The sequence below is a fragment of the Diospyros lotus genome, chromosome 13 (genome assembly GCF_014633365.1).
Source record: "Diospyros lotus cultivar Yz01 chromosome 13, ASM1463336v1, whole genome shotgun sequence".
NCBI classification, from domain to species: Eukaryota; Viridiplantae; Streptophyta; class Magnoliopsida; order Ericales; family Ebenaceae; genus Diospyros; species Diospyros lotus.
The window spans coordinates 32,367,082-32,393,197 of NC_068350.1; the positions used below are offsets into that span (position 1 = coordinate 32,367,082).

The 26,116-nt window shown below is 37.1% G+C and overlaps 3 protein-coding genes across 6 annotated transcripts in view; 1 reads left to right on the plus strand and 2 right to left on the minus strand.

The window, feature by feature from the left end:
- Positions 1 to 361: 361 nt before the first annotated feature.
- Positions 362 to 1,966, plus strand: LOC127788847 (uncharacterized). The gene is made up of 2 exons (XM_052317490.1): positions 362 to 532; positions 637 to 1,966. Exons 1-2 carry the CDS (start codon positions 439 to 441, stop codon positions 942 to 944), a joined length of 402 nt encoding a protein of 133 aa, XP_052173450.1. The 5' UTR covers positions 362 to 438; the 3' UTR covers positions 945 to 1,966.
- Positions 1,967 to 2,704: 738 nt separating this feature from the next.
- LOC127788850 (ethanolamine-phosphate cytidylyltransferase-like) overlaps positions 2,705 to 26,116 on the minus strand; it is a 34,564-nt gene continuing 11,152 nt past the window's right edge. The window contains exons 4-9 of one of the 2 annotated variants that reach the window (XM_052317495.1): positions 25,117 to 25,188; positions 24,588 to 24,655; positions 5,867 to 5,987; positions 3,651 to 3,716; positions 3,448 to 3,570; positions 2,705 to 3,124 (exon numbers count right to left, since the gene is read on the minus strand). In XM_052317495.1, coding sequence (XP_052173455.1) covers positions 3,053 to 3,124; positions 3,448 to 3,570; positions 3,651 to 3,716; positions 5,867 to 5,987; positions 24,588 to 24,655; positions 25,117 to 25,188 — 522 coding nt within the window. In that variant the 3' untranslated portion in view covers positions 2,705 to 3,052. The other variant, XM_052317497.1, reaches the window with a different exon arrangement.
- On the minus strand, positions 16,220 to 20,165 carry LOC127788851 (uncharacterized). 3 transcript variants are annotated; one of them, XM_052317500.1, is made up of 3 exons: positions 19,790 to 20,165; positions 19,372 to 19,471; positions 16,220 to 18,247 (listed from the first exon to the last, which is right to left on the minus strand). In XM_052317500.1, exons 1-3 carry the CDS (start codon positions 19,793 to 19,795, stop codon positions 18,033 to 18,035), a joined length of 321 nt encoding a protein of 106 aa, XP_052173460.1. In that variant the 5' UTR covers positions 19,796 to 20,165; the 3' UTR covers positions 16,220 to 18,032. The 3 variants fall into 3 exon arrangements, with proteins under 3 accessions (XP_052173460.1, XP_052173459.1, XP_052173458.1); XM_052317499.1 differs by having other exon boundaries at positions 19,610 to 20,165; XM_052317498.1 differs by having other exon boundaries at positions 19,372 to 20,165.

A 26,116-nucleotide genomic window follows, 5' to 3' on the forward strand; every position in this document is an offset into this window, starting at 1 on the left:
TTCTTGTAATTATAAGGCAATACAATGAATTATATTCCTTTTAAAATAGGATAATATTCTAAAAGGTAATTGTTTGTATGGACACAAAGATTATAGATATAATTTAGAATATGCCTTATTAAAATTAGATTATACATTTAAAAAGAAAAAAATATCAAAGTTACCTATAATTGTAAAGATACTATATTTAATTACATTATTGTATATAAGTTATATATATATATATATATAGAAATCCCTATCATTTATATATATATATGTGAATGCAATAGTTTTTGATCATAGAAAAGAAAAGAGAAAACAAAAATCCCCTTCTCTTGATTGGCTTCATCCCTGCATTTAGCTTTCCACCACACAAATTAATTTAGAATTCTCTCTCTCTCTCTCTCTCTCTCTCTCTCTCTCTCTCTCTCTCCTTGCAGAAGTACTGGGCTTTGTATGAGGATCATCATGAATACACTTCCAATCAACCATGGCAGAGCAATCGGAGTTCTATTTCTCTTCTTCATCACCCACTTCACCTCTTCTCCAGGTAATTATAAATATATATATAATGCCATTAGTATTATAGTCGATGATAGTAGATTGATAATCATTGAAATCTGGATATATAAACTCACGATATTGCATGTTCAGGCTGTCAAGCGGCTGAAGAGGAGCCGTCAATCCGGCTTCAGGCTGGAGCTGGGAGGTTTCAGCCTATAACGGAGGGCCCAATAGATTACAGGGTGGCGGTGGAGCTTGCCGCGGCAAGCGGAGGTCGGCGGCGGCTGACGCCGTTCCAGCTGTGTGTGCCGTGCAAGTGCTGCGCCAACGCCGCCGACCCGAGCAGCTGTGCCACCATGCCTTGCTGCTTCGGCATCGACTGCCAGCTGCCCAATAAGCCCTTTGGGGTTTGTGCTTTTGTGCCAAAGGCCTGCAATTGTGACTCTTGCAAAACTTAGGATTTGAATCTTCTTCTTCCTCCACCCCCCCCCCCCCCCCCTCTCTCTCTCTCTCTCTCTCTCTCTCTCTCTATATATATATATATATATTGGTTTGATAGATGTTTTTGTGAATAAAAGAGGGAGATCTTGATTGGTTGTACTACACATAATATTGGAACAGACATACGCTTTGAGTGCTTAGTGAGTTATGATTTGTCAAAGAAATTAACAAAGTGAAGGGGTATACATTTATACACAAACTATAATTCAAATGATGGAGTAACCTCTTTTCATAGTATTTGAAAGGGAAATGACATTCTTACAAAAATCTTTATTTAGTTATCGTCATTAACAATAATAATGGGGTTTTTAGCAATTATGAAGAAAAAAGATGGGTAAATTTTGGTGTACAACAAATTAATAGACACATGAACTTTGTGCAATTATCCATTTGATAATATATATATATTGTCTGTCCAAAGAAAATTGAAAGAAAGAAGATGAAAATTGGTGGCGTTATAAGTTATAACCTGGGAGCCAGCCACAGGAGAGAAGAGAAGCACCAAGCAATCAATCAGTACTCTGCGTGGGACCGGCGGCGGCTGAGTTGTTCTTTCTATGGAACAAACTCTAGTTTAATTGTTGTACAGGTGCATGGAGAAGCATACTCTTTTGAGTGAGTTTGTTTTGGTATCAGTCTTAGCCTCTGGTGCTTATACGTCAAGAAAAGTAAATCACAAGTTAAGTCTTTGACCCTTGTATAAGGTAAGAATCGAACTACCCACTAGATTGACACTGACATATTGCTCATCTGACTACTCAATCTATGTTTTGAGAGCTTGAGTTTATTTGTTTTAGTCAAATGGTGTATATCCTGATAGAATTATATATATATATATATAGTAATTGTTATCTGTATTTGTGAATTATAAGGGATATGATGCGCATGTGAATTCTTGCTGCTTTCACATGGACATGCATGTGGGCTGTACACATACGTACGTATATTTATCTCCAACTTGAATTGGTTCAATGGTGCTTTAGTTTCCTCTATCTCCATGGTCAAGCTTTAGATTAAGTTTATGTATACATAGATTTTTTTTTTTTTTTTTTTTTTTTTTTTGTTAATTTTGTCACTTTGACATGAATTATACATTTGACGATTTCTCTGGGGCCGTAAAAAGGATTTTTTTTAAATATTTTATAACTGACATATTGATCTTCACCATATTAAAAGACCCACTGCGCCCCCCCCCCCCCCCCCCCCCAAATCACCCGAATCTCTCTTTAGTTTAAAAGGAAACAAAAGAGGGGGTTGGGGGGTTGGTTTATCTATCTTCAATTATTTTATACATAAAAAAAAAAATCACCTGCTGTTATCAACTGGCTAATAGTACTTTTGCTGTGCCTAAAATATAAAAGAAAACTCGAGCAGGTCTAACTCTCTTCCAACACTTCCAAGGACCCAAAAATTAAAACCTAAATTCGTACCATTTCCATTTGTGTTGGTGCATACGAATATGCTGTAATATTTCTAAATGAGTTTGGGAAGGTAAATCTGGTTTTTCTTGAATTGTTTCTAAATGGGTAAACTGCAAAAACAAAAAATAAAATAAAAAGGATAGAAGGCAATATATTCTAAACAAACAAATAAAGATCTTGATTCACCAACCATGATATAAGTTGGTATTGCACAAAGAGAGCTTCAGAAAAATAGTTTCATGTAACCTCATCAGAAATTCCTCACTAATCAAATCATGATGATGATGATAGATAGATAGATAATAAAAATAATGGCTCAAGTTGCAGTGCTGCTGTAAATTGAAATGTAAATTATAAATATTTTTTGAAAGAGGTTCACATAGAGCATCTGGCTACCCTAAAAAAGCACAGGAAACATTTTTTTTTTTTAACTCAGCTGTTTTCTAAAAACTCAAATTCCCTAGAAGGAGCCTGGAGAATGGAAATACAGAGAGCTCCATTTCCCGACAATCTCTCAAAATTTCGTCATCTATCATATGGATGGATACTATAACCGATCATCAATTCTATATTTTGTTAAGTTACTGCAACAGAAACTCAAGATATGATTGAATACCCATGCGACCCCACCTTTCATGGTCACGTTAATCGCCAGACACATAGGTCTTATCCTCGTAGTACCTTCGCTCACTTTCTGCCTTCTTCTCGTTGCGTTTCTGAATGAAAATCAAAATCCAATTTCTTAGTTTCGATATCAAGATACAGTAAAGGTAAAGAAAACACATCTGATTGAGCAAAAAATTATTCAAGGCATTAATCCCGGGGAGAGTCATGGGTTCAACAATGTGAGGAGGATCAACTCAGCCATTCATGTAACTTGGCGCTCATAAAAGTAGATGCTCAAATCCAGATTCTCAGAGTCAGTCAATCCCCATATAGAGCCATCCAGTGGTGAGTGTTTCAAATCTAAATAAAAACTTCTGTTCTCATTAATCAAAAGAAAAGAAAGAGATAATGACAGTTTCAGAGAGAGGCAAACCTGATAGGCCTCGTGATTTGATACAATTCTCCTTATAATTGTGGTGGTTGTAATATCCAAAGGACTCTCCAACAATTTAAAAATACCCATACTGATTGGGACAGAATATGGGTTGTCCTTTTCCTGGAAAACAACAAAAGTCACCAACTAAACACCACATATCAATATTTATAAAATAATAATCAGCAACCATTCTCAAATACCTCTTGAAAATCATTATCTTCAGCCACCGATCCATGGACAACTATAGAGATATCAAAAGTTGTAATCTGAAATAAAAGAATTTCCAACATGTAATAGGTGATATAATTATCTTTGAGTAAGATCAACTAAACAAGTAGCTACTTGAAGAAACACATCAAGCCAGACTAGAGATTAACAATGTTCCGACTTCCAACAGCTATAAATGCAGGAAAATGGTCAATCTGAAGGCATCTTCATCTTGTGAAATTTTGTATATGTCATCTTAAGTTTTCCAAATGCAGTGCCACGTGTAGCAGTGGTGCAATTTCTACTAAAAATATTGGACATTGTAAAGAACATGAGGTGGTGGCAATCTGGCTCTAATCCTATTTGTTAACAAGGGATGTTATGATTAGGAGCTCTTTAGATAACTCAATCAATACTTTTAATTGCCAATTCTCTCAACACTCCTCACCCGAAATTCCAGCAACAACAGAAATATAAAACTGTAATTGAAAACAGTAAAAAAATAAGGAGAAAGACAACCAAACCGAAAGAAGAGACAAGGATTTATCCTGGTTCGAACTGATATAAATCAGTCCTACATCCAGCCGCAGTACATGAGCAATCCACTAGAATTCCAGTCCAGAATCAATACACAAGAAACCCACAGAAATCCTCTCCTCTCTCTCTATCACACACACTGCCTTCAACCCGAGATTACAAAGAACTTCCTAACTTCAAGTCTTTCCTCTCACAGCAATTCTCATATTCAGAAAGAGTAGAAATCGAATGATCATTCCAGTCCGCCTATCTATCTTATTTATAGAGGGTTGGGTGGAAATTATAAGGGTTAAATTAAAAACAGCGCAATGTCTATTCTACCCTTTTATAACCGACTTAATTAGAACCTATTATATCATCAATTTGGTTTCTTCTGATTCTTTCTGATCTTCTAGAATATTCTCCATGCAAAACTTCAACAAAGGAGCACTGGAATTCAGTTCTTTAGATGGATTAAACCTCTTACACCCGCACACACTCTCATACGTATTGACAGAACAGAAATTAAAGAACAATAACAGAGATTGAAAATTTGACAGAAATGTAAATCAAATCACAAGAAGAACACAAGTCTTTATCCTGGTTCAGATCATTCTTGGAATAATACTTCATCCAGCCTTAGAACACCCACAGCAAGCAGTCTTTATTTCTTGGAATTGATCAGTACACCTTCTCACAAGTACAATCTTTCCTCTCACTGAGATTACAAAGAACTACCGAATACTCTAGCCTTTTCTCTCATACAAAGAAAGCACTCATAAATTGATACTCAAATGACAAACCAGCCCTCTTATTTATAGACTTAAGGGACGGACACTCCAAGACATTTTAACCGGGTTAGACATTTCCGGTTTTAACCGTCCCCAACTAACTGCCTATCTATAATCATTTGACTTGACTGTCTTCACTGATCCTAGGCTTGACTCGAGGCAAACTTCTAACACTATTCTTGATTTCCTCTGTTTCTCCACTCAGATTTTCTGCTGCCTTCGTTAATTGCTCCTAAATTTTGCGAATAAATCACATACATACGGGCATCTGCCTTATTGTTTCTGTTGTTATTCACATAATTACCTGTATGTTAATTTAAAAAAAAAAAAGAAGATAAAAATTATAACCAAGCTAGAAATAATTGAAGAACCTGAAAGTTTTGGGGGGTACTAGACCATTAAAAGGGAAAATAGGATTTCACATTTCCTACTATCACGTAATCCTGAGCTTCCCCAATCCTGCCAGTGGGGGGAAAAGACAAAACTCAGGCAAAGTAACAATAATTGCATCTATAACAGGAATCCACTACTACCTCCTGGTTTCTGAGTATTATTTACATTAACTCATCCTGGCAATTTCAACAAACCCCTGCCATATGACCTGTGTACTCTTTTCCACAGTCAACAAGCATATCATGCCACATAAAAGGCCAAGGCTACAAGTGCAATGTATTCCATGCTTCTATTGGCACAATTTGGGCACTTAGAAGCACCTCAGCATAAAACCCTTCTTCCAATATGTTAAAACTCCTCTTAACTGTATGCCATGCAGCTTTATCCTATTTCCATTCTTAAAACATCATTACCATTTATATCATATAACAGTTCTACACAGAAGCAAGTGAAATAGGCACTAAAAAGAAATTACACTTCACCAAGTATTATTAGAATACAAAACTAACCATGTCTTTTGAGACGTCCCTTGGTGCACCAATTATCACCTCATCTACATAACGACAAGCCAAAACGCTTAAGCTCCTTTCATGAAGATTCATGATTGGACGATGTGCCCCTCGTTTAGCACTGCAGGATACAATCAGAAAATACAAAAAAAATAAGCTTCTCTTTCCTGAAGAGGTTGAGAACAAATGAAACCGATATGTTGTATGACACTACTGTCAAACTACCACTAAAAATTTACTAGACATTAAAATATTTTATAACTTCGGAAGCATCAGAATTTCTCTAGAAAATATATAAAAAATGCAATAGTGAAACCAGCATAGTGCTAACGTTTAGAGTACAAATCCTGGTCAATTCAAAGAGTAATTGCTACAAAGAGGGACAAAAAGGATCAAGACAGTAAATTTCAAGTTAAAGAGCCTGTGTGGCCTGTACATTTGAATCCAACAGATCGGAATGGAGCTATAACCCTTAACTATGTCTCTCAGCTATGATAAATGGACAATATGAAAATTTTAGGGACTATTCTCTTCGCGTTTCAATTTTCAATTTTAAGTTTTGAATTCATTTTCAATTTTGTATTTTGAGTGTGTTTTGAAATTGCTAAAAACGCGTTCTTTTTGTCTATAACGTTTTCCGCATTTTGAAGTGTTGAGCATGTTTCTGATGAAAACAACTAAAACAACTTTTTTTTGTTTTGAGTTTTCTTTACAAAATTATTTCTTGTTTTCGAAAATACGTTTTTGAAAATATGAAAGTAAACATGTTTTTACTGTTTTGAAAAATTGAAAACTAAAAACGGCCTGAAAACAGTAAAGAAAACAAGGCCTTAAAAATCCATGAGCAAAACTGTTTTTCAAGAGCTAACACACTGAGGATGCCAGTCTAAACAGTATCATTTTTCCTTTTGAAAGTAAAGGAAAAGATACACTTTAATAATTCAAACATGTCATATAGTGTGAATTTTCAGGTTCTGACACATCCTATGATGCAACTACTAGTTCTTTACAAATGCCCCTCTTATTTATAGCATCTGTTAACACAAAACATTGTTGCCTCAGATAGCTGGTCCTGCAAAAATCAGAAAGTTAGCGGTGGCAAATAGGAGATTAGACAGGTTAAATCGGACTGTTAATTTGTCAAACAAAAGCCAAACCTATCCAATTACTAAGCACGTCCAACAGTAATGTATTGTAACCTGTTTTTTTTTTTTTCATGTTTTAACTTTGCTAATATGGCCTAACCATTTATCTCACCAGACCCTCTAATAAGGCATAATACCAATTTCCCTTTTCAGAATAATTGATCTTATCTAACTTGATTATTATACCTGAACCATTCATTTGCTGCCATTCTTTCAGCAGACTTGTTTAAAAATTATCTCACACTAGTTCTTTTATTCTAATTTTTATGATTTGTTTATAAATTATTTTCTCCTAGTTTCAGTTGTTTAATATCCTTAACCCATTCAGTAACTCATATCGCAAACTGGACTTCACATATACTCCTGCATTTTCATCTCTTCATTCCATTCCTTTTCCTTAATTAATTCCCCCTATCCTTTTCTAAGGCAAATTCTTTTTTATGTTTGTGGACAATCAACTTTTTCATAAATGTTGTTTAGTGGATGTTATAAATTGGGAGCACTGGCAGCCTTTAAACACACCCAAGAAACCAATTAAACGCCACTCAACACACTCTCAACTCACTGGTCAACAACCCACGACACATGAGATGATAAAGAACAGAATTTGAAGCATAAACAGAACAAGAAAGAAACATCAAACCACATGAGGATGACACCGGTTTTTATCCTAGTTCATGCCACGTAAATGGCACTATATTCAGCCTTAGAACCACCTTCGAAACCAGTCTTTATTTACAAGAATTTGATCAGTACAGTAGTAGCCCTTCTCTCCCTTCTATTCTTGAGCGCCCGAATTGTTTTTCCCCAAAATTACAAAGCTAACAGCACCTAGCCTTCCTCTCAGAAACAATTCACAAACCATATAATGAGAAAAGTCTACTGCACACACACCCCTTGCCCTCTATTTATAGAGTAGGGCAGATATCCCAATGAAGACAAACATATTTACAGTTTAACCTCCCAACTATCACTAATTACTGATTGAGATATAAACTTCTATTTAATTCTTCATTGGCCCTCAAGTGCACTGCTTTCACTAATCTTCTTATCCTATACTCGAGACAACACTTTAACAGTGAAAATGAACATAGTTATGTTACATCAACTTGGATATGGATGTGTCTGTCCAAGTTTGGGATTCACCTATTTCCCATATCTAAGGTCGCAAGGACACAGATGGATTTTATATCTCTTTCCTTTTCGTTATTGTTGCAGGTGAATTGTTGTTTACAAATTACATGTGTGGAAATCTTTGGATAGAAAGTGTGTTCAACACATAGTTCTATAGAAATCACTTTCTACTTCTAACTTCAACATATCAAATACATATCCCGTATCATATCTGAAATATAATTGTCTAACACGTACTTTATAAATGTAGGAAACACAAGAATCCTAGTTTTAAATCTATATATAAAGTGATGTCTTTTGTTTACCTATTTGGTCAAAGTACCTATCAAATGTATTCTTATTTACCAATACATTTGTTTTCTAATATGCACATTTAGTTTTTACATGTATGAAGATATATATACACAATCTTTCAGAACAACATTCAAAATGATTATTAAACATTTGGAATGCTCTAGAAAAATGCAGGGCATCCAAATCTCTTGTGGGGCAACCATACATTATTAACCCACCACCCAACCCCAACACACAAAGAAGGAAAAAAAAGGCTAGGCTAACTCCAGGAGAATTTGATCCCTAATAGGTCACTCCACAAAATTCTCCACTTTACTCCAAAAAGGGTTGTAAATGGGGTGGCAACCAGCAGAGAAAAGATGGTGATATTGATGATTTTACTCATGGTATTACAGGAAGGAGAATGCTTGTAAGATAATCAATAGCAGAGAACAAGGACATAATTCCACAGTTGCTGCTCAATGGAACTAAGGATTTAAGGGAGGTAGATGAGGAGCATGGCCACAGAAACTCGTTGTATGGTTTCGCTGATATGAAACTTAGATCCAATCGAACCACACCAATGATGTGAAACATGCGAAGAAGCAGCTTGTGGCCAATGTGGATTTAGAAGTTTGCAGAAGTTGAAAAGTATTTTGTAGTAAATAAGCTAGCGAAGCACTTTTAAGTTTTCAAGAGGTCACCCCATGCCTAACTTTACCAGTTGGGTAAAGAAAGGGCCTAAATAAAGGTAACAGAAATTTGTCATGTTCTCATTTGCATTGAAAAAAATTACATAGATGAAGGTTGTATGTAACACAAATTTGGTATGCCTGACACGTCCCTGAGTGTTCGAAAAACATCTGTGCCCAGCACGTTAGACACAGTATGGCACCCAAATTGAAGTGTCCATGCTTCCTAGATTTAGATCCAGGTTCTGATTTTTCTTAACATCCCAACAGTCATCATCTCAACTAGGATTATGTATTCATTGAAGTCAATGAGTCTGACCTTAAAGAGTTCTCTATTTTAGCTCAGTAGTTCCTATAACTGATAAAGTGTGTTGTGGTAAAACTGAAATCTTATTTACACTCTTGCTGTACATGATTGGTATATTTATATACACAAGGGAATCCTCAATCACATCTCTAACAGATTTGTGATTATCCTAAGAATCAGCAATCAAATAACAACAGATTGTGATTATCCTAAGAATCAGCAATCAAATAAAAAAGGAAACCATTTAACAGAAAATCTCCTCCTAGTTCTGATTCCCTTAATTGAGTATCTTAATTACTTATAACCTAAAATAGATGATTTGGGATCCGGACATCCACACTCCCCCTCAAGCTGGGGTGAAGATATTAATCATCCCAAGCTTGGAACTTAGGTCTTTGAAGCATTTTCGAGGCAAAGCTTTAGTTAGGATATCAGCAACTTGCAATCTTGTTGGAGTATTGACTAGATTGATAACATTCTCTTCAATTTTCTCCTTGATGAAGTGACGATCAATTTTCACATGCTTAGTATTGTCATGATGTACAAAGATTTTGGCAATGCTGATGGCAGATTGATTGTCAGAAAAGAGTTTCATTGGTCCATCGATCTTGACTCCAAGTTCGCTGAGTAATCTCTTTATCCACATCCCTTCACAAATGTTATGAACCATAACGTGGAAGTCTGCTTCTACACTGCTCCAGGAGACCACTGACTATTTCTTACTTCTCCAAGTAACGAGGTTATCCCATACATAGATGCAGTATACAAAGGTAGACATTCGATCTGTGACTAAACCAGTCCAATCTACATCGCTGTAGATTTCCACCCCTTTACTTGAACCTTTCTTGAAGAAGAGAGCTTTCCCTAGAGTTAGTTTTAAATATCTCAAGACTCTGTATGTTCTTCCCTTGGATCACTCATAAACTAGCTCATCACAATAACTGCGAAACCAATATCTGATCTAGTGTGAGAAAGATATATGAGTTTTCCAACTAACTTTTGATAACAGCCCTTATCAACTAGAGCACCCTTCTCTCCCCTTCCAAGCTTGGTGGTGGCTTCCATTGGGGTATCAGTAGATTTACACCCAAGCATCCCACATTCCTTTAGCAAGTCTAGAACGTATTTTCTCTAAGGTACAAAGATTCCACTGCTAGATCTTGCCACCTCCATTCCTAGGAAATATCAAAGATGTCCTAAATCTTTGATCTCAAAGTCTTAGGCAAGGACTTTCTTTAGACTATCCATTTCCTCTATGAAATCACATGTGACAATGATGTCATCAACATATACAATCAAGATAGATATTTTAGCTTCCAACAACCTCTTCATGACTAGAGTATGATCGGCTTGACATTGAGAGTAACCATGAGACTTGACCACTCTTGTGAATGTCGAACCATGCCCTTAGTGACTGCTTAAAACCATATAGAGATCTTTTCAGCCTACACACTTGATTCTTCGTAGTCTAAGTCTCAAACCCCGGGGGAATCTTCATGTATACCTCTTCTTCTAAGTCACCATTTAGAAACGCATTCTTCACATCAAGTTGAAGCAGTGGCCAATCTAGGTTTGTTGCTAGAGATAGGAGAACCCGAATGGTATTGAGTTTGACAACTGGTGTAAAAATTTCTTGGTAGTCCACATCATAAGACTGAGTAAAACCTTTTGCAACGAGACGGGCTTTGTACTTGTCAATACTTTCATCTTCCTTATATTTTGTCAAAAAAGTGAAAAATAATCCTTCAATCTTATTCAAATCAATGGGATACATGTTGTTAAATAATAGATCTTCCTGTTCAGTTAGGAAGTTCCTAAAAACTAAACAATAAAGTTTCTAAATCTAAATTTGGAAACTACACAATTTAGGATACAAATCAAAAAATGGAAAGATACAACAATATTCATAAGATACATTCCTAATCTAGAGAAAGGAATCAATCAATAGAATAGGAAACTGGATCAATCAGTAGAATAGGAAACTTGGGATTGACGTTGACAGTCAATCCCAATCTTGCACGGATTGTTGACACTCTCCCTCAAGATTGGGAGTGGATATCTTTCATTCCAATCTTGCATACAAACCTTTGAAACATTGCTGAAGATAATACCTTAGTTAGCATATTTGCCAATTGATCATTTGAGGAGACATATGGAGTACAAATCAGCCCTTTATCCAATTTTTCCTTAATGAAATGTCTGTTCACTTCAACATGCTTGGTTTTGTCTGATTTATTATCACAATAAAACCTCATAGGACCTTGCCATTGAACCTTTAGATCATCCCAACAAGATTTTTAACCACAATAATTCACACGCTCCTAAGGCCATAAACCGGAATTCAACTTCTGCACTTGACCTAGCCACCATATTTTGTTTTTTGCTCCTTCATGTGACAAGATTGTCCCCTAAAAAAGTGCAATAACCTGAGGTAGACCTCCTATCCACAACAAAACCTGCATAATCAGCATCAATGTAGGTTTCAAGGGTCATCGTTCCTCCTCTCTTAAACAAAAGTCCCTTCCTAGGTGTCCCCTTTAAGTAGTGAAGTATCTGATAGACTGCCTTTAAGTGAGTTTCTCTAGAGTTGTGCATGAATTGACTGACTACTCCCACTACATAAGTTATGTCTGGCCGAGTATGAGTTAGATAGATAAGCTTCCCAACCAGCCTTTGATAGGATCCCTTGTCAATCACATCATCTCCTAGAACTTCTCCCAACTTATGATTTGGGTCAATAGGGGTGTCTATTGTCTTACACCCTAGCATTCCCGTCTTACTTAGAAGGTCAATGATATATTTTTGTTAGGGAATAAAAATACCTTCTCTTGAGTGTGCCACTTCTATGCCTACGAAATACTTCAAACGCCCCAGATCTTTTATTTCAAACTCACTGATTAAGCATTCCTTTAGTCTCTGCATGCTCTTCTCATCTTTGCCTATAATTACAATATCATTGACATAGACAATAAGTATGGTTACTCCCCTTATGGCCGAATGTTTAACAAAGAGAGTATGATCTCCTTGACTTTGTTGATATCCTTGTCCAAGCATTACCCTTGTGAACTTGTCAAACCATGCCCGCAGGGACTGTTTGAAGCCATATAGGACTTTATTAAGCTTACACACCACCTTTCCTAATTGTGGAAGTCATAACCTAGTGGTAGATCCATGTAAACCTCTTCTTCAAGATCCCCATGCAAAAATGCATTCTTGACATCATATTGATGCAATTGCCAGCCTAGGTTAGCAGCTAAGGATAGAAGGACAAGGACTATGTTCAACTTAGCAACAGGGGCAAAAGTGTCCAAATAATCGACTCCATATACTTGAGTATACACTTTAGCTACTAACTGGGCCTTGTAACGATCCAAAGATCCATCAGATTTATATTTGATTGTATACACCCAACGGTAGCCTACTGAATGTTTCCCTTTGGGCAATGAAACAAGGTCCCATGTCCGATTCTTCTCTAGGGTTGCCATCTCAACTTGCATAGAATCTCTCCAATGCTTATTCCCTATACCTTCAGAAAAACTTTGTGGAATAGGAATGGTATGAAGGTTGGTAAGAAAGGCTTTGTGAGGGGATGACAATCTAGAATAAGAGAAGAACAAATGTAAAAGGTGTTTAATGCAAGCCCTAGTACCCTTTCTAAGGGTAATACGCCAATCAAGATAAAAGTTGGAGGATGTTGGTTCGAGCGTAGGGTTAACATGGGATATAAAGTTAGCATCATCAGGAATGAGAGGCTCAGCAATAGGGTTACCTGATGATGTTAGGTGAGCTAATGGTGTTGTTGGTGCTGTCAGATTCAAGAGTATGGTTTGAGTCAGATTTTGTGACCTGCATAGGAGTAGTAGCCGGCAATTTTTTCCTTGAGTATACTTGTAATGACCGAGGAGTACTTGGGACAGGCTCTTCCAATGTCATGCTCAATGTGTCCTTTAGACCAGTGGTTGGTAGAGGAAATGGTAATAGATCATGATCATTAGGAATAAAAGGTGGACTTTGATCTGAGGGTTGGGACTTAGTAAAATAGGATTCGCCTTCTACAAATGTGACATCGGCTGACACATAATATTTCTTTGTAGGGGGATGATAACACCAATAGCCCTTTTGAGTAGATGAATACCCAAGAAACATGCATTTTAAAGCTCAAGAATCTAACTTACCCCTATTAATAGTTGGAATATGGACAAATAAGACATACCCGAATACTTTAGGTTTCAACCCTTGACCAGGCACATGGCAGTCAGGAAAGAACTTGGTTAACAGTTGAATTGGGCTGCAAGATCCAAGGATTTAAGAGGGCAGCCTGTTGATAAGAAATGTGGTTGTTAGGGTTGTTTCTCTCCAATAATGTTTGGAAACATTATGGTGGAATAGAAGCACTCGAATAACATTACGAAGATGCCCAATGTTCCTCTCGACCACTCCATTCTGTTGAGGAGTGTAAGGGAAAGATGATTCATGGATGATACCCTTCTGTTAGAAAAAAACAAAGTGGGATTGATTGAAAAAATCCTTGGCATTGTCTGATCTAACCCTTTTGAAACCTATCCCAAAGTATTTTTTAATCATATTATAGAATGTAGGGAAAATATTACTAACTTCAGTCTTAGTTTTCAAAAGATATAGCCATATTACTTTAGTACAATCATCAACAAAGACAACAAACCACCTTGCTCCAGAAATAGTAGGAACTGATGAAGGCCCCCAAATATCATTGTGAATTAAGATAAATGGAGAACTAGTCCTTTTATTAGATGAAGCAAAAGAAACTCTCTTATGTTTTGCAATCTCACACACAGCACAATGGAAACTATTGACACTTAGACCCCTAGACAATTCTGGAAACATCTTTTTAAGAGTAAAAAAGGAAGGATGATCAAATCTGTAATGGTGTAGCCATATTAGATCCTTGTTGGACTGAACTAAGCATGACACAGGAGGAATCTGCGCTTATGTGTCCTGTCCATCCAATCCCTCAAGGAAGAACAGCCCAACCCTAGCTTTAGCAAGCCCAATCCTCTTCCTCATGCCCTGTTCCTATATCTCACAATGGGTTGGATAAAAGATAACATTGCAGATAGTGTTTAAGAGAAGCTTTTGGATGGATATCAAGTTAGTAAATAGTATGGGAACTGTTAACTTAGGAGCACTTAGAATTAGATTTCCTGGTCAAATTACATTGCCTCACCAAGCAAGCGCGCACTCACTGATTTGAACAACAATAGAGATAAAACCGAAATGAAAGAAACAGAATGTAAATGACAAAAAAATAAACCAAACCACAAAAGAACACAATATGATTATCCTGGTTCAGATTGCCCCTTAGGACAACCTTACATCCAGCCTCTAAAGCCTCCCGAGAGCAGCCTTCTTTGATTCAGAAAGAATGATCACAATACAATCCCTCTCCCTCACAATTACAAGCTTTTCCAAGATTACAAAGACTATTCTATCACACAACCTTTCCTCTTGTGACTTTCTCGTGAGAATGATTATGCATCACCTAAGCCTAGATCCCTGACACATTTAAAGAAAACTAGGCGTTCACCACTAGGAACTCATAACTGGTATAGACATTTCCGGTTTTATCCCTCCAACTTAATTTTAATTACAAGCTGAAAAATCGCCTATCTATAACCCCAAATTCCGATGCATCCTAACTGCCAATATGCTGGATTTACTTGAGACAACACTAAAGGAACATGGAGCACATTTCTAAGGGTGAGATGTTTATTAAGAATAACATCTTCTTGGCCAGCAACAATGTTTAAAGAACCATCAGCTAGGGTGATTTTTCGGGAACTAGAACAAGGGCTATAGGTAGTAAAGTGATGAGAAAAAGGTGTCATATGATCCGTAGCCCCCGAGTCTAAAATCCAAGAGGTAGTGGGATTTTTTCCTGAAGCATATAGAGCAAGAGAATTAGAAGAGATACCTGTGAGAGCCAGCGAGCAAGCACCCCCTTTTGCAGTCCCTTTTTTAAGAGATTCTAAGAAATTTTCAATTTTTCAATCTCTACCTGATTAAACTCCAAGGTGTCTCCTTGTTCAGATCACTTCTGGTCTGATTCTTGGTGACCATTGGCGATGTACACTTCGCCTTGATTTTTTAGTGACCCACTCTTGGGAGGCTTTTCATGGAGCTTCCAACACCTCTCTATGGTGTGCTAGGTTTTTTTACAAAAGGTACACCATAGAGCATCCCGATCCATAGCCTTCTTTTCCTCTCGTCCCTTACCTTCACCATGAGTATTCAAAGATACCAAGGTTGACGCCTCCACTGGAGCAGTTTCCAACATGACACCCCTTCTTCCTTCTTCTACACGAACAATAGAAATAACCTCATTTAAAGATGACACATCCATAGTTCTAAAAGGCGCAGCGAGCGCAAAGGGTCTTGGAGCCTGAGGCACGAAGCGCACGAGGCGAGGCACACCTTTGCGAAGTGAGGCGCACCTTTTAGAAAAAAAAATCAAAATCTTGTAAAATCATAAAAAACTATCAAATTATCAATAATAACACATGCATATCATTAATGATTCATTATCTTCAAATTCTAAACCAACATCATCAAAGTTGATTCATTCATCATGCAAATTCTAAACTAGAAACATCATCAAAGTTCAAACTTAAAGTCTCAAACTCAAACAAGTACCAATCATCATGCAAAGTTCTAAACAAACATATAAACACTACAAGTCCACAATCAATAAAGAAGTTTTAATCAATCATCATCAAGGAGATCATCAACATCAAGGTCAATATCTTCATCATCCCCTTCAATCAAAAAAATATTTTCATTTTGAAAAATGTTATTTTTCTAAGTCTGAAAGATTAGCGCATTATAAGGAGACATATAAGAAAATATTTTCATTTTGAAAAATTGTCTCTCGGTATTTTGATAGCTAATATTCATTGTTGTTAAAATGATTTTTAATGAATTTTTCAAGAAATAGTAGATATGTATTTTGAGAGTGGTAAAATCGCTAAATCATGAGTTTGTACTAAAATCAAAATTCTATTTTCTTATTCTTATGGATTTTGATTTTTTAGATATTTTTATTGAATCCAAATAGGGGGTACTTTCTTATTTATATTTATTTATTAAAGTAAATAGAAGGTAAAATATAAATCAAAGAAAATGTGAACATTTACTTAAACTAAAAAAATGTAAATATGTTGTAATGTATACATGTTGAAACTGAGAAGAGGGGAGGAATTGGGCTGCCTAGATTTTAATTAAAACCTAGGTTTCATGAGGCGTGCCTCGCCTCAGCCCAAGCGAGTGCCTAGGCGTGCCTTTAACAACTATGGGCACATCCTCCTTACCAAGGATTTGCACCCTTACCGCATCAAACTCCATGTTTAGGCTAGCTAGGAGATCATATGTCTGCTCTTTCTCCACAAACTTCTTGTGTAAGGCTGCATCTTCACCACACTTCATTTTAAGACACCGGTAATGATCCAACTCTTGCCACAAAGTTTGCAATAAATTTGCATACTCAGTGATAGATCTGGTCCCCTATTTTGTGGCTGCCACCTTTTCCCAGATTTCATAGATCTGAGCCGCATCTCGAACCTTGGAGTATGTGAGCTTGATTGCCTCCCAAATTTCTTTGGTTGTTGTTAGAAACATTACCGTGTCACTAATTTCAAGGATCATGGAATTCCATAACCATGACATCACTAAGGAATCCTCTTCATCCCATGTTGCAAATGCCGGATCTCCTTCTTTAGGTCTGGTCCCTTCTAGGTGACTTAATTTCCTTTTTCCCTTAAGAAATGTTCGAATTAACTAGGACCACTTCAAGTAGTTCTTACCATTTAATCGGTAAGCCACTTGAAGACTCAGTAAGTCTCCTCTGGAGCCTCCACCGTTGTTTCCAGCAAACGGAATTTCCGTTGTGTTGGTAATACTAAAATCAACCCCATCAACTTGGGTATTTTGTGAAGTGGACATGATGTCCGAAAGATTGAAGAAAAAAAGTATTAAAGGCGGAAGACGGCCACAATAGTTCCAAAGAAACGAGGACTATTGTCCAGGCTCTAATACCATGTCAAAAAGGTGAAAAATAATCCTTCAATCTTATTCAAATCAATGGGATACATGTTAAATAATAGACCTTCCTAATCAGTTAGGAAGTTCTTAAAAACTAAACAAGAAAGTTTCTAAATCTAAGTTTGGAAACTATACAATTTAGGATACAAATCAAAAAATGGAATGATACAACAATATTCATAAGATACATTCCTAACCTAGAGAAAGGAATCAATCAATAGAATAAGAAACTGGATCAATCAGTAGAATAGGAAACTTGGGATTGATGTTGACAGTCAATCCCAATCTTGCACGGATTGATTGATATCACGGATTGTTGACATATTTCATAGTGAAGATCCATTTGCATCCAACCAAATTTTCCCTAAAGGCATATCAGTTATTTCCCATGTTTGGTTCTTTTCTAAGGCACGTATCTCATCAAAAACTATTGCCTTCCATGAGGGATCTGTCAATGCCTCTTGGATATTGGTGGGAACTTGGACTGTATCCAAACTGGTAACAAATGCTCGGAATTTTGGTGATAGACCCTTATATGAAATTTAATTATGAAGAAGGTGCATTGTACATGATCTTACTCTCTTCCTAAGTGCAATAGGCCAATCCAGATCATTCTCAGGTGCCTCACTAAGTGAATTGTCAAGAATGGTGTTACCTTGATTCATTGAATCCAAATTGGACAGTTGTTCAGGTTCGGTCAGTGATCGATGTTCTTCCTGATCTTGAGCACGTCCTCTCCTCGAGTAGACACGAAGTTCTGTATTTGTTGGTAAGTTACCATCATTAGGATTAGATGAAGAGTGAGTTTCGGACTGAGGATGAGACCTAGATTGAGGAGTATTTGTAGAGTTGAGAGACACCAAAGAAGGTGGAACAAAAAAGTTCAGAGCATCCCAAGACTGACATTCCTTGGTAAAGTCATTCTCCCCCTGAATGGTAGGATTGGGATAAAAATGCTGATGTTCAAAGAAAGTGACGCCCATTGAGTGATAGTACTTGCCTGTGGAAGGAGAAAAGCACTCATATCCTTTTTGGTTAGGAGAGTAGCCCAAGAAAATACACTTGAGGGCCTGGGATCAAACTTGCCACGATTATGAGGATGAAGATGAACAAACACCGAGCATCTGAACACTTTCAGAGGAATAGTTGACACAAATCGAGAATGGGGATAGGTCACAAAGGGGGCTTCGAGAGGCGTTTGGAACTAAAGGACTTGAGAAGGCATTCGATTAATGAGGTAGGTAGTTGTGAGAATGGCATCCCCCCAAAAATGTGCTAGAACATTAGTGGAAAACATGAGGGACCAGGCGACTTCAAAGAGGTGAAAAATTTTCCGTTCAGCAATACCATTTTGCTAAAGAGTATCAACACAAGAACTTTGATGAATAATCCCTTGTTGTAAAAGATAATCCCCCAAGATAGAGCTGAAATATTCCTTGGCATTGTCAATTCTCAAAATTTGGATTTTGGTATGAAACTGAGTTTGAATCATAGTGTTGAAATTTCTGAAATCTTAAGCAACCTCAGATTTTCCTTTTAGAAGGAATACCCAAGTTAAGCGAGTCTGGTCATCAATGAAAGACACAAACCAACAAAATCCCAAAACATGTCTTGTCCAAGAGGATCCCATACATCACTATGAAACATGGCAAACAGATGGGATGGTTTATATAGTTGAGGTCAAAAGGAACTGCGAGTATGTTTTGATAATTGACACACTTCACATTGGAGTAAACTAGAATTTTTATTCTTGAATAACAATGGGAACAATTTCTCAAGATATGTAAAATTCGGATGGCCTAATCGAAAATGCCAAGCATGGCCTGATTATTAGAGCTGGGAATAGAAACATTAAAAGAGGTACTGCTACAACATAATTACCAACGTGCAGATTTCGGCCATGTAGAGAGTGAGTGCTTGAAAGAAGGTATAACCCCGAGTACTGCCTAACACTGCCAATCATCCTCCCCATATCCAAATCCTGAAATTCACACAGATTTTTGGAAAACTTAGTGATGCAGTTATAGTCATGAGAGATTTTGCTGGCAGATAGTAAGTTGCAGTCCAAATCAGGAACAAATAAAACAGATGGTAGATGAAAAGTTTCAGTTAACTTCACTGTTCCCACACCAGCTACTTGGGATTGAGTGCCATCAGCAATCCAAACAGTCCATCTTTCTTCACAAGGGCAGATTTGAAAGAATAGCCTTGAATTTCCGGTCATATGATCTGAGGCTCTGGTCTACCATCCATACATTTGAAAGACTGCTTTTAACACTGAAAGCTTGAAGGCTATTACCTTCATGAGCTGTTGTGCCGACTGCAATGATGGAGGAGGATGTACTGCTTTGGGAGCCCAAAAATCTGCTGCAGGAACTCCAATTGTTCTTTTCTGAAAAGTGCTGGTTCAGGGGAGGTATTCTGTTCCTTTGAATTGGCCACATTCCCTCTACTTTCCCTTCGGTTTGAAGGTTTCATATCTGCTGGTTTTCCATGTAAATCCCAGCATTTATCCTTGGTATGGCCCAGTTTGTGATAGAACTCACATTTTGGCCGCTCCTGTTTCTGTTTGCCGTGATTTGATGAGGGGTGGTTGCCACGGGCAGCAAGTGCAGCAGCTTCGGAAGAAGGATTCTGAGTTCCCAGCATAACCTTCTTTCGACTTTCTTCATGTCTAACTGTTATGTTTTGCATTGAGCATGGAGTAGAAGACTTAGAAGAAATCAGTAGAGACAAGTCGGTTTCAAGCGGAAATATTAGTTAGATAGAATGAGTCTAACAGTAACGGTATATGAGGGCAGTTTAGACATTGAGTGAGTCTTATATTTTAACCCCTTGTATTATCTGCCCTAAATGCCTATAAATAAGAGGCATGAGGCAGCTGCTTGTATCATTCATTCAATATCGCACGAGTGCAGTGAAATTGAGAGGAAAGCCTAAACGTGTTAAAGCTTTGTAATCTCGATTGTGAATTGTACTCGTGAGTGAGGATTCTTGTGTACTAATTTCTTCAAGATTTAGTGGATTGCTCTCAGGATCAAGAGGCTGGATGTAGGATTGCTATTTGGCGATCTGAACTAGGATAACTGATTGTGTCTTCTTGTGGTTTGAATGCTCTTACTCTATTTTCAATTCTGTAACGTTTCTTTATTTTCTGTTTCTGTTTTGGATCAAACCATGTGTGTGTGTGTGTGACTGTACTGGCAAAAGATTGAGAATCCAGTGCTCCCAATCTAACACTAACTTTGGCAAAGGCTTCTCGGAGACTTGGAGTGGGTCTTGTAGATAAGATTCTGCCCCAAACATCATCCAAGTTTTTGTGTAAACTGATCAAGAATTTGTACAGCTGCTGCTGTTCAATAACCTTCCTGTAGTACTGATCATCTTCCAGACACTTCCACTGGTGTATAGTGAACATATCCAACTGCTGCCAGTGACAAATCAAAATGTTAAAATACAGTGTGATGGTCAGATCCCCCTGCCGCTGGTCATGGAGGATGCACTCTATCTCAAACAATTCTGATGTGTTTTCCATGTGAGAGTAGGCCTCCTTTGCAGCAGTCCAAATTTCTGCAGCTGTATCATACAGGAGGAAGTTCTCGTCAATTTCGTTTGTCATGGAGTTAAGAAGCCATGACATAACGAGATTGTTCTCCGTCTTCCATGATCGATATTTTGGATCCTCCTTCTTGGGTTGCACAGCTTCGTCGGTGAGGTATTCATCTCGCCCTTTCCCTGAGATGAAGATCCGAACCGACTGCGACCACTGGAGGTAATCGTGACCATTCAACTTATGGCTGGTGATGGTGAATGAGGAGCTGTCGGTGGCTCCTGCATGACTCAGGATGACATCCGCCGATGAGGAACCCTTCTCAATAGCCATAGATGTCCTGGACGAAGGCTAGGTTGTCACGAACGAGGTTCAGATGATGGTGATGGACGACAGATACAGTGACAAGGGATGAGACCTAAGACATTGCAGCTGGCATTACAGTGGAGTAGAGGGTACCTCATGACTGAGAAGCTGCTCAATCTCGGATGGGTCACCGGTGATTATGGCCGGAGACGACAGAAAAGTAAAGAACCAATGATTATGGCTCTAACACCATGTGGTAAAACTGAAATCTTATTCACACTCTTGCTGTACATGATTGGTATATTTATATACACAAGGGAATCCTCAATCACATTTCTAACAGATTTGTGATTATCCTAAGAATCAGCAATCAAATAACTCTTAACAGATTGTGATTATCCTAAATATCAACGATCAAATAAAAAACGATACAATTTAAAAACAGAAAATCTCCTCCCAGCTGTGATTCCCTTAATTGAGTATCCTAATTACTTATAACCTAAAATAGATGATCTAGGATCCAGACATCCACATGTGTCAATAAACTGGAGCCAGTCACACATGAATGCGGAAGTGGAGTTCTAAAATTACCCCTTGTTCTTTAACATGACAACTTGATACAGGGATACCACTTGCAACACAAGCTAGGTAAACGATCATTTTATCACCAAGTTCTCCCATGAACGGAAACAATATGGTAATCAGATGATACCTTTAATTTCCATTCAGGATAACTAAGAACTAGAAGAAAGAAAGACAAAGGACACTGAGATGTCTTTCCTCTGAACACAAGTAATAGCACTGACTGAGAAACAAAGCTAAAATACTCTTCTTTCCAAACACTTCTATATATTTCTGAGAAAAAAAAAAAAAGCTACAAGACATTTATATAGTAGTAGTACTAGTAAGGCAGTTGCTTCATTCACAATAATTTTGGAACAAGGGCATTACTAGTATTAAAACATAAATAGTATGTAGGCAACTTGATTCAAAATTAGGTAGCTCTGAAGTAATTACATGAGGATAGCAAGAATATGTTGATTGATAACTAAGCTGGTGTTAACTACTTGACAAGTAGACAGCCATTTCAACAACCAAGCAATGCAGTTAGTACATGGAGACTCAACCAAATACATCAAAAAATATTTATAAAAAAAAACTTCCACCCTAAATCCAGTAATACTATTTAAAACTACCAATTCAAAACAGAAAGGCATCATAAATATTCAAAGATCAAGCTTCAACCTTAATATAGTTCTCTTCATTAATGTTTTCAAAAGAATTTATTCGTCATTGGATCGTGTGTGAATTGCAATAGACATTTTGGCAACTCAATTATTTTCTTTTTCGTATTTCCCTTTTCATGTGAAGCATTGTTGAAGAAACTCATACTAGTCAAAGAAAGATCGAAACAAAACAAAGGCACATTTCATGTGGAGTTGACAAGTGGCAGCCTAAAAGAAAAAGAGGTATGTCCATTATGCATGCACAAGTATACACATAAATTGCAGTTTATAACTAGATACAGATAGCTATCATTTTGCAAGGTTTAAGGATAGGAAGGATAATCATGCAATGGTAAGATCATAAATTATTAAGTGATCAGTGTTATGTTTTGCATTGAGTATTGGAGATCTAGAAGGAAGAGAGATAGATCCCGGTTTGGTCTTTTGCACAAGTCAATTAGTTGACCGCTTAGTGGTTTAACGGTCACTGTTAGTTGAAGGGCAATTTAGGTATTGTTATATCTTTTTTAATTCCCTTGTAATATCTGCGCTTTTGTCTATATATAGAGGGCACAGGTAGGCGCATAGATCATCATTCATTTGTAAATTTCTCTATTATGAACAAGTACAGTGAGAAAGGCTAGATTTTGGTAGTCCTTGTAATCTTGGAGAGGATTGTGCTCGTGTGAGAGAGAGTCTTGGAAACTCTTGTATCTGATTTCATTCATATTGGATTGCTCTCGGTCAAGGCTGGATGTAGGACTGATTTATCAGTTTGAACCAGGATAAATTCTTGGTGACTATTGTGTGGTTTGATTGTTCTTAACTTTGATCCTTTTAATTCTGATTCTGTTCTTTAATTTCTGTTTATGTCGTATGATAGTACCAGTGAGTTGAAAGAGTGAAGAGTGTTATTTGTTGACTTCTTGGGTGAATTAATAGACTGACAATGCTCCCAATTCTAATAATCAGTTTTTTAGAATCTTGATAATTTTGCAAAGAATATAGAAGAGGGAAAAGAAACATTAAAAAAAGGGTTTATTGTCACTCTAAATATTGCTAACATGTTTTCCATTATTTTTTGATTGACATCAGTATCTCAAATGAAGTATGATCGTCTCCACTAAGTTAGTGATTGCTAGCAGAAAACTTGATAATTGGAGCAAAGAAACATGCATCTGTGTCAGAAAACTATACTTAAAAAAATGCAAATGTAAATGCTAGCAAGAAGCTTAACTACTAATATGGAAACAAAACCATATAACATAAATTACAGCCATGATGAAGATGCCCTCAAGGTAAATGCACACACGAGGCATACATACAAAGGCAAAGGAGTTTAACAAGTTCAGAAAGCCTGATGGCATGCACTCAAACATATTCTTAGTTTGACTGGCCTTAAATAATGTCTCAAAGCACATAACTAGAGAACACACATTAAACATGCAATAAAGCCACAATTACGGGAATATGTTATTTGCAATATGATGAAAGTAACATAAGCTGAAAATTTCATGCACCATTTATTCCCATTTGGAGAACAGAATGACAAAAAGATTTTAGATGCCCAGTAGTCGCTACTTTAGGGAGCAGGTAGGGAGAAAGGAGCATCCTGGCCACTCTAATTTCTTTTTTAGTACCCCATCAAAAATTATGGAATTCAACAGTTATGCAAAAAGTATCCACTCCAGATCCCACATGAAATCCTAATAAATGACCTATAATTAATTTAGGTTGGTGTTGTGTTGATTAATAAATCATGGGAATAAATTGCAATCTGAAAGTATCTATGTCTCATCATAATTTCACTTCTAATTTTGTTCAACACATGATGAATAAAGGAATTCTCCACCTTGAACATTCACCACCAGCCAAAATGACCAGGAGATCAGATTAGTTCCCCCTGAATGTTCCAGAATGGAAGACGGAAAAATATAGAAATAGAATGTAAAAATTGTGACTAACGACAACAGCCATCTTAACTGAAAACATGCATAGAGAGAGAGAGAATTGACCTGACAGTTTGGTCAGTATGAATTCCAACAAGTAAAAAATCTCCAAGCCCCCGAGCAAGCCTCAATATCTATACAAATTTGCAAGATATTCTCATGACTCAGAAAAGTTGCAGGCCTGATATAAGTGGAAGATATACTATGTATTCTACCACAAAATTTGCAATTTATAGGAACCAAATATTGCATTCACGAAAACAGGAGCTTAATCTAACCATATCAAAAGGGACTTAAACATTCATATTTCTTCACATAAAATTTAAAAAAAAAAATAGACAACAAGAACAGCAAATGGAAGGGAGTAATAGAAAAGCTTCTGGTTTAAACAAATGCTGAACATGAGTTTGGTAAGTCCAACAATCAGATTGTAATTCAGCAGTGACTTGTCTCTACAGCCAATCCACATGAATACACCAGAGTTTGTGATGCGGCAAGGCAGTATGGCAACTGAGAGTGCTTTACATACATCTAGACCATGAACTTCATCATCAATTCATTTGAACAGTAAAACTGAACAAGAGTGGCCCCATACCTCCACATGTCCAGCATGGAAAAGATCAAAAGCTCCATCAATATAAACAATACGAGCATCAGGTCCAGGACCCTATAACCATAGCAGAAGGCAATGTCAAGAATCAGAACATACCTCAACAATTATACTTTACAAAAGGAAACAATTCCACAGAGAGAGAGAGAGAGACAGAGAAAACACTGAAAAGACCAAAAAAATGAAAAAGAAATAAAATTCAAAAGGCCAAATAACTTAAAAAAGTAAAATGCCCCTTCAAAGTAGCAGTATTAGAAAGAAAGGCAAAGGGAGTGGGTTGCCAGTTGGTTTAAGCTACTTTTTAAATAAAGGATATCTTCTTGGAATAAACCATCAGTTCTTGGAAGACTAGGGAGAGGGACTTGGGGTTTTCTTAGGAGTATTCTTTAGTGAAAGTTGATAACAGTGCCAGTTTAGCTGATAATCTGGGCTACAAAGTGCATGCCTTAACCTTCTAAATATCTAGGACTTCCACTGGGCTCATCATTTTAAGTCTAACTTTATTTGGGAAGGAGTGTTTGAAAGATGTGAAAAGTGAGTTGCTTATTGAAAAAGAGAGCACTTGATGAAAGGTGGAAGGGCCTCATACTCATTAAGAGCATGATTTCTGATTTCCCCACATGGTTTATGTCTCTGTTCATAATTCCTGCTTCAGTTGTGAAGAAGTTGGAGAAATTAAAGAGGTTTTATGGGATAATCTAGGCAAAGAGTTCAAGTACTATCTAGTTAGTTGGGAAAAAATTTATTCCCAATGTCAGGTGGTGGCCCAAAGAACACCAAAATGTGGAACTTCAGTAAAACTCTATTGGATAAGTGGTAGTGGAGGCTAGCATGCGTCAGAGATAATCTTTCAAAGTGAGTAATGTAGGTAAGTATGGCTCAGTGGGGGCAGGGGATAGCTTATGAGCTTTATTTTTACTCTGCCTTGACGCTTGCTGTGGGTATCAATGGCGGTGAGTATTTCTCTTTCCTTCTACTTCGCTTG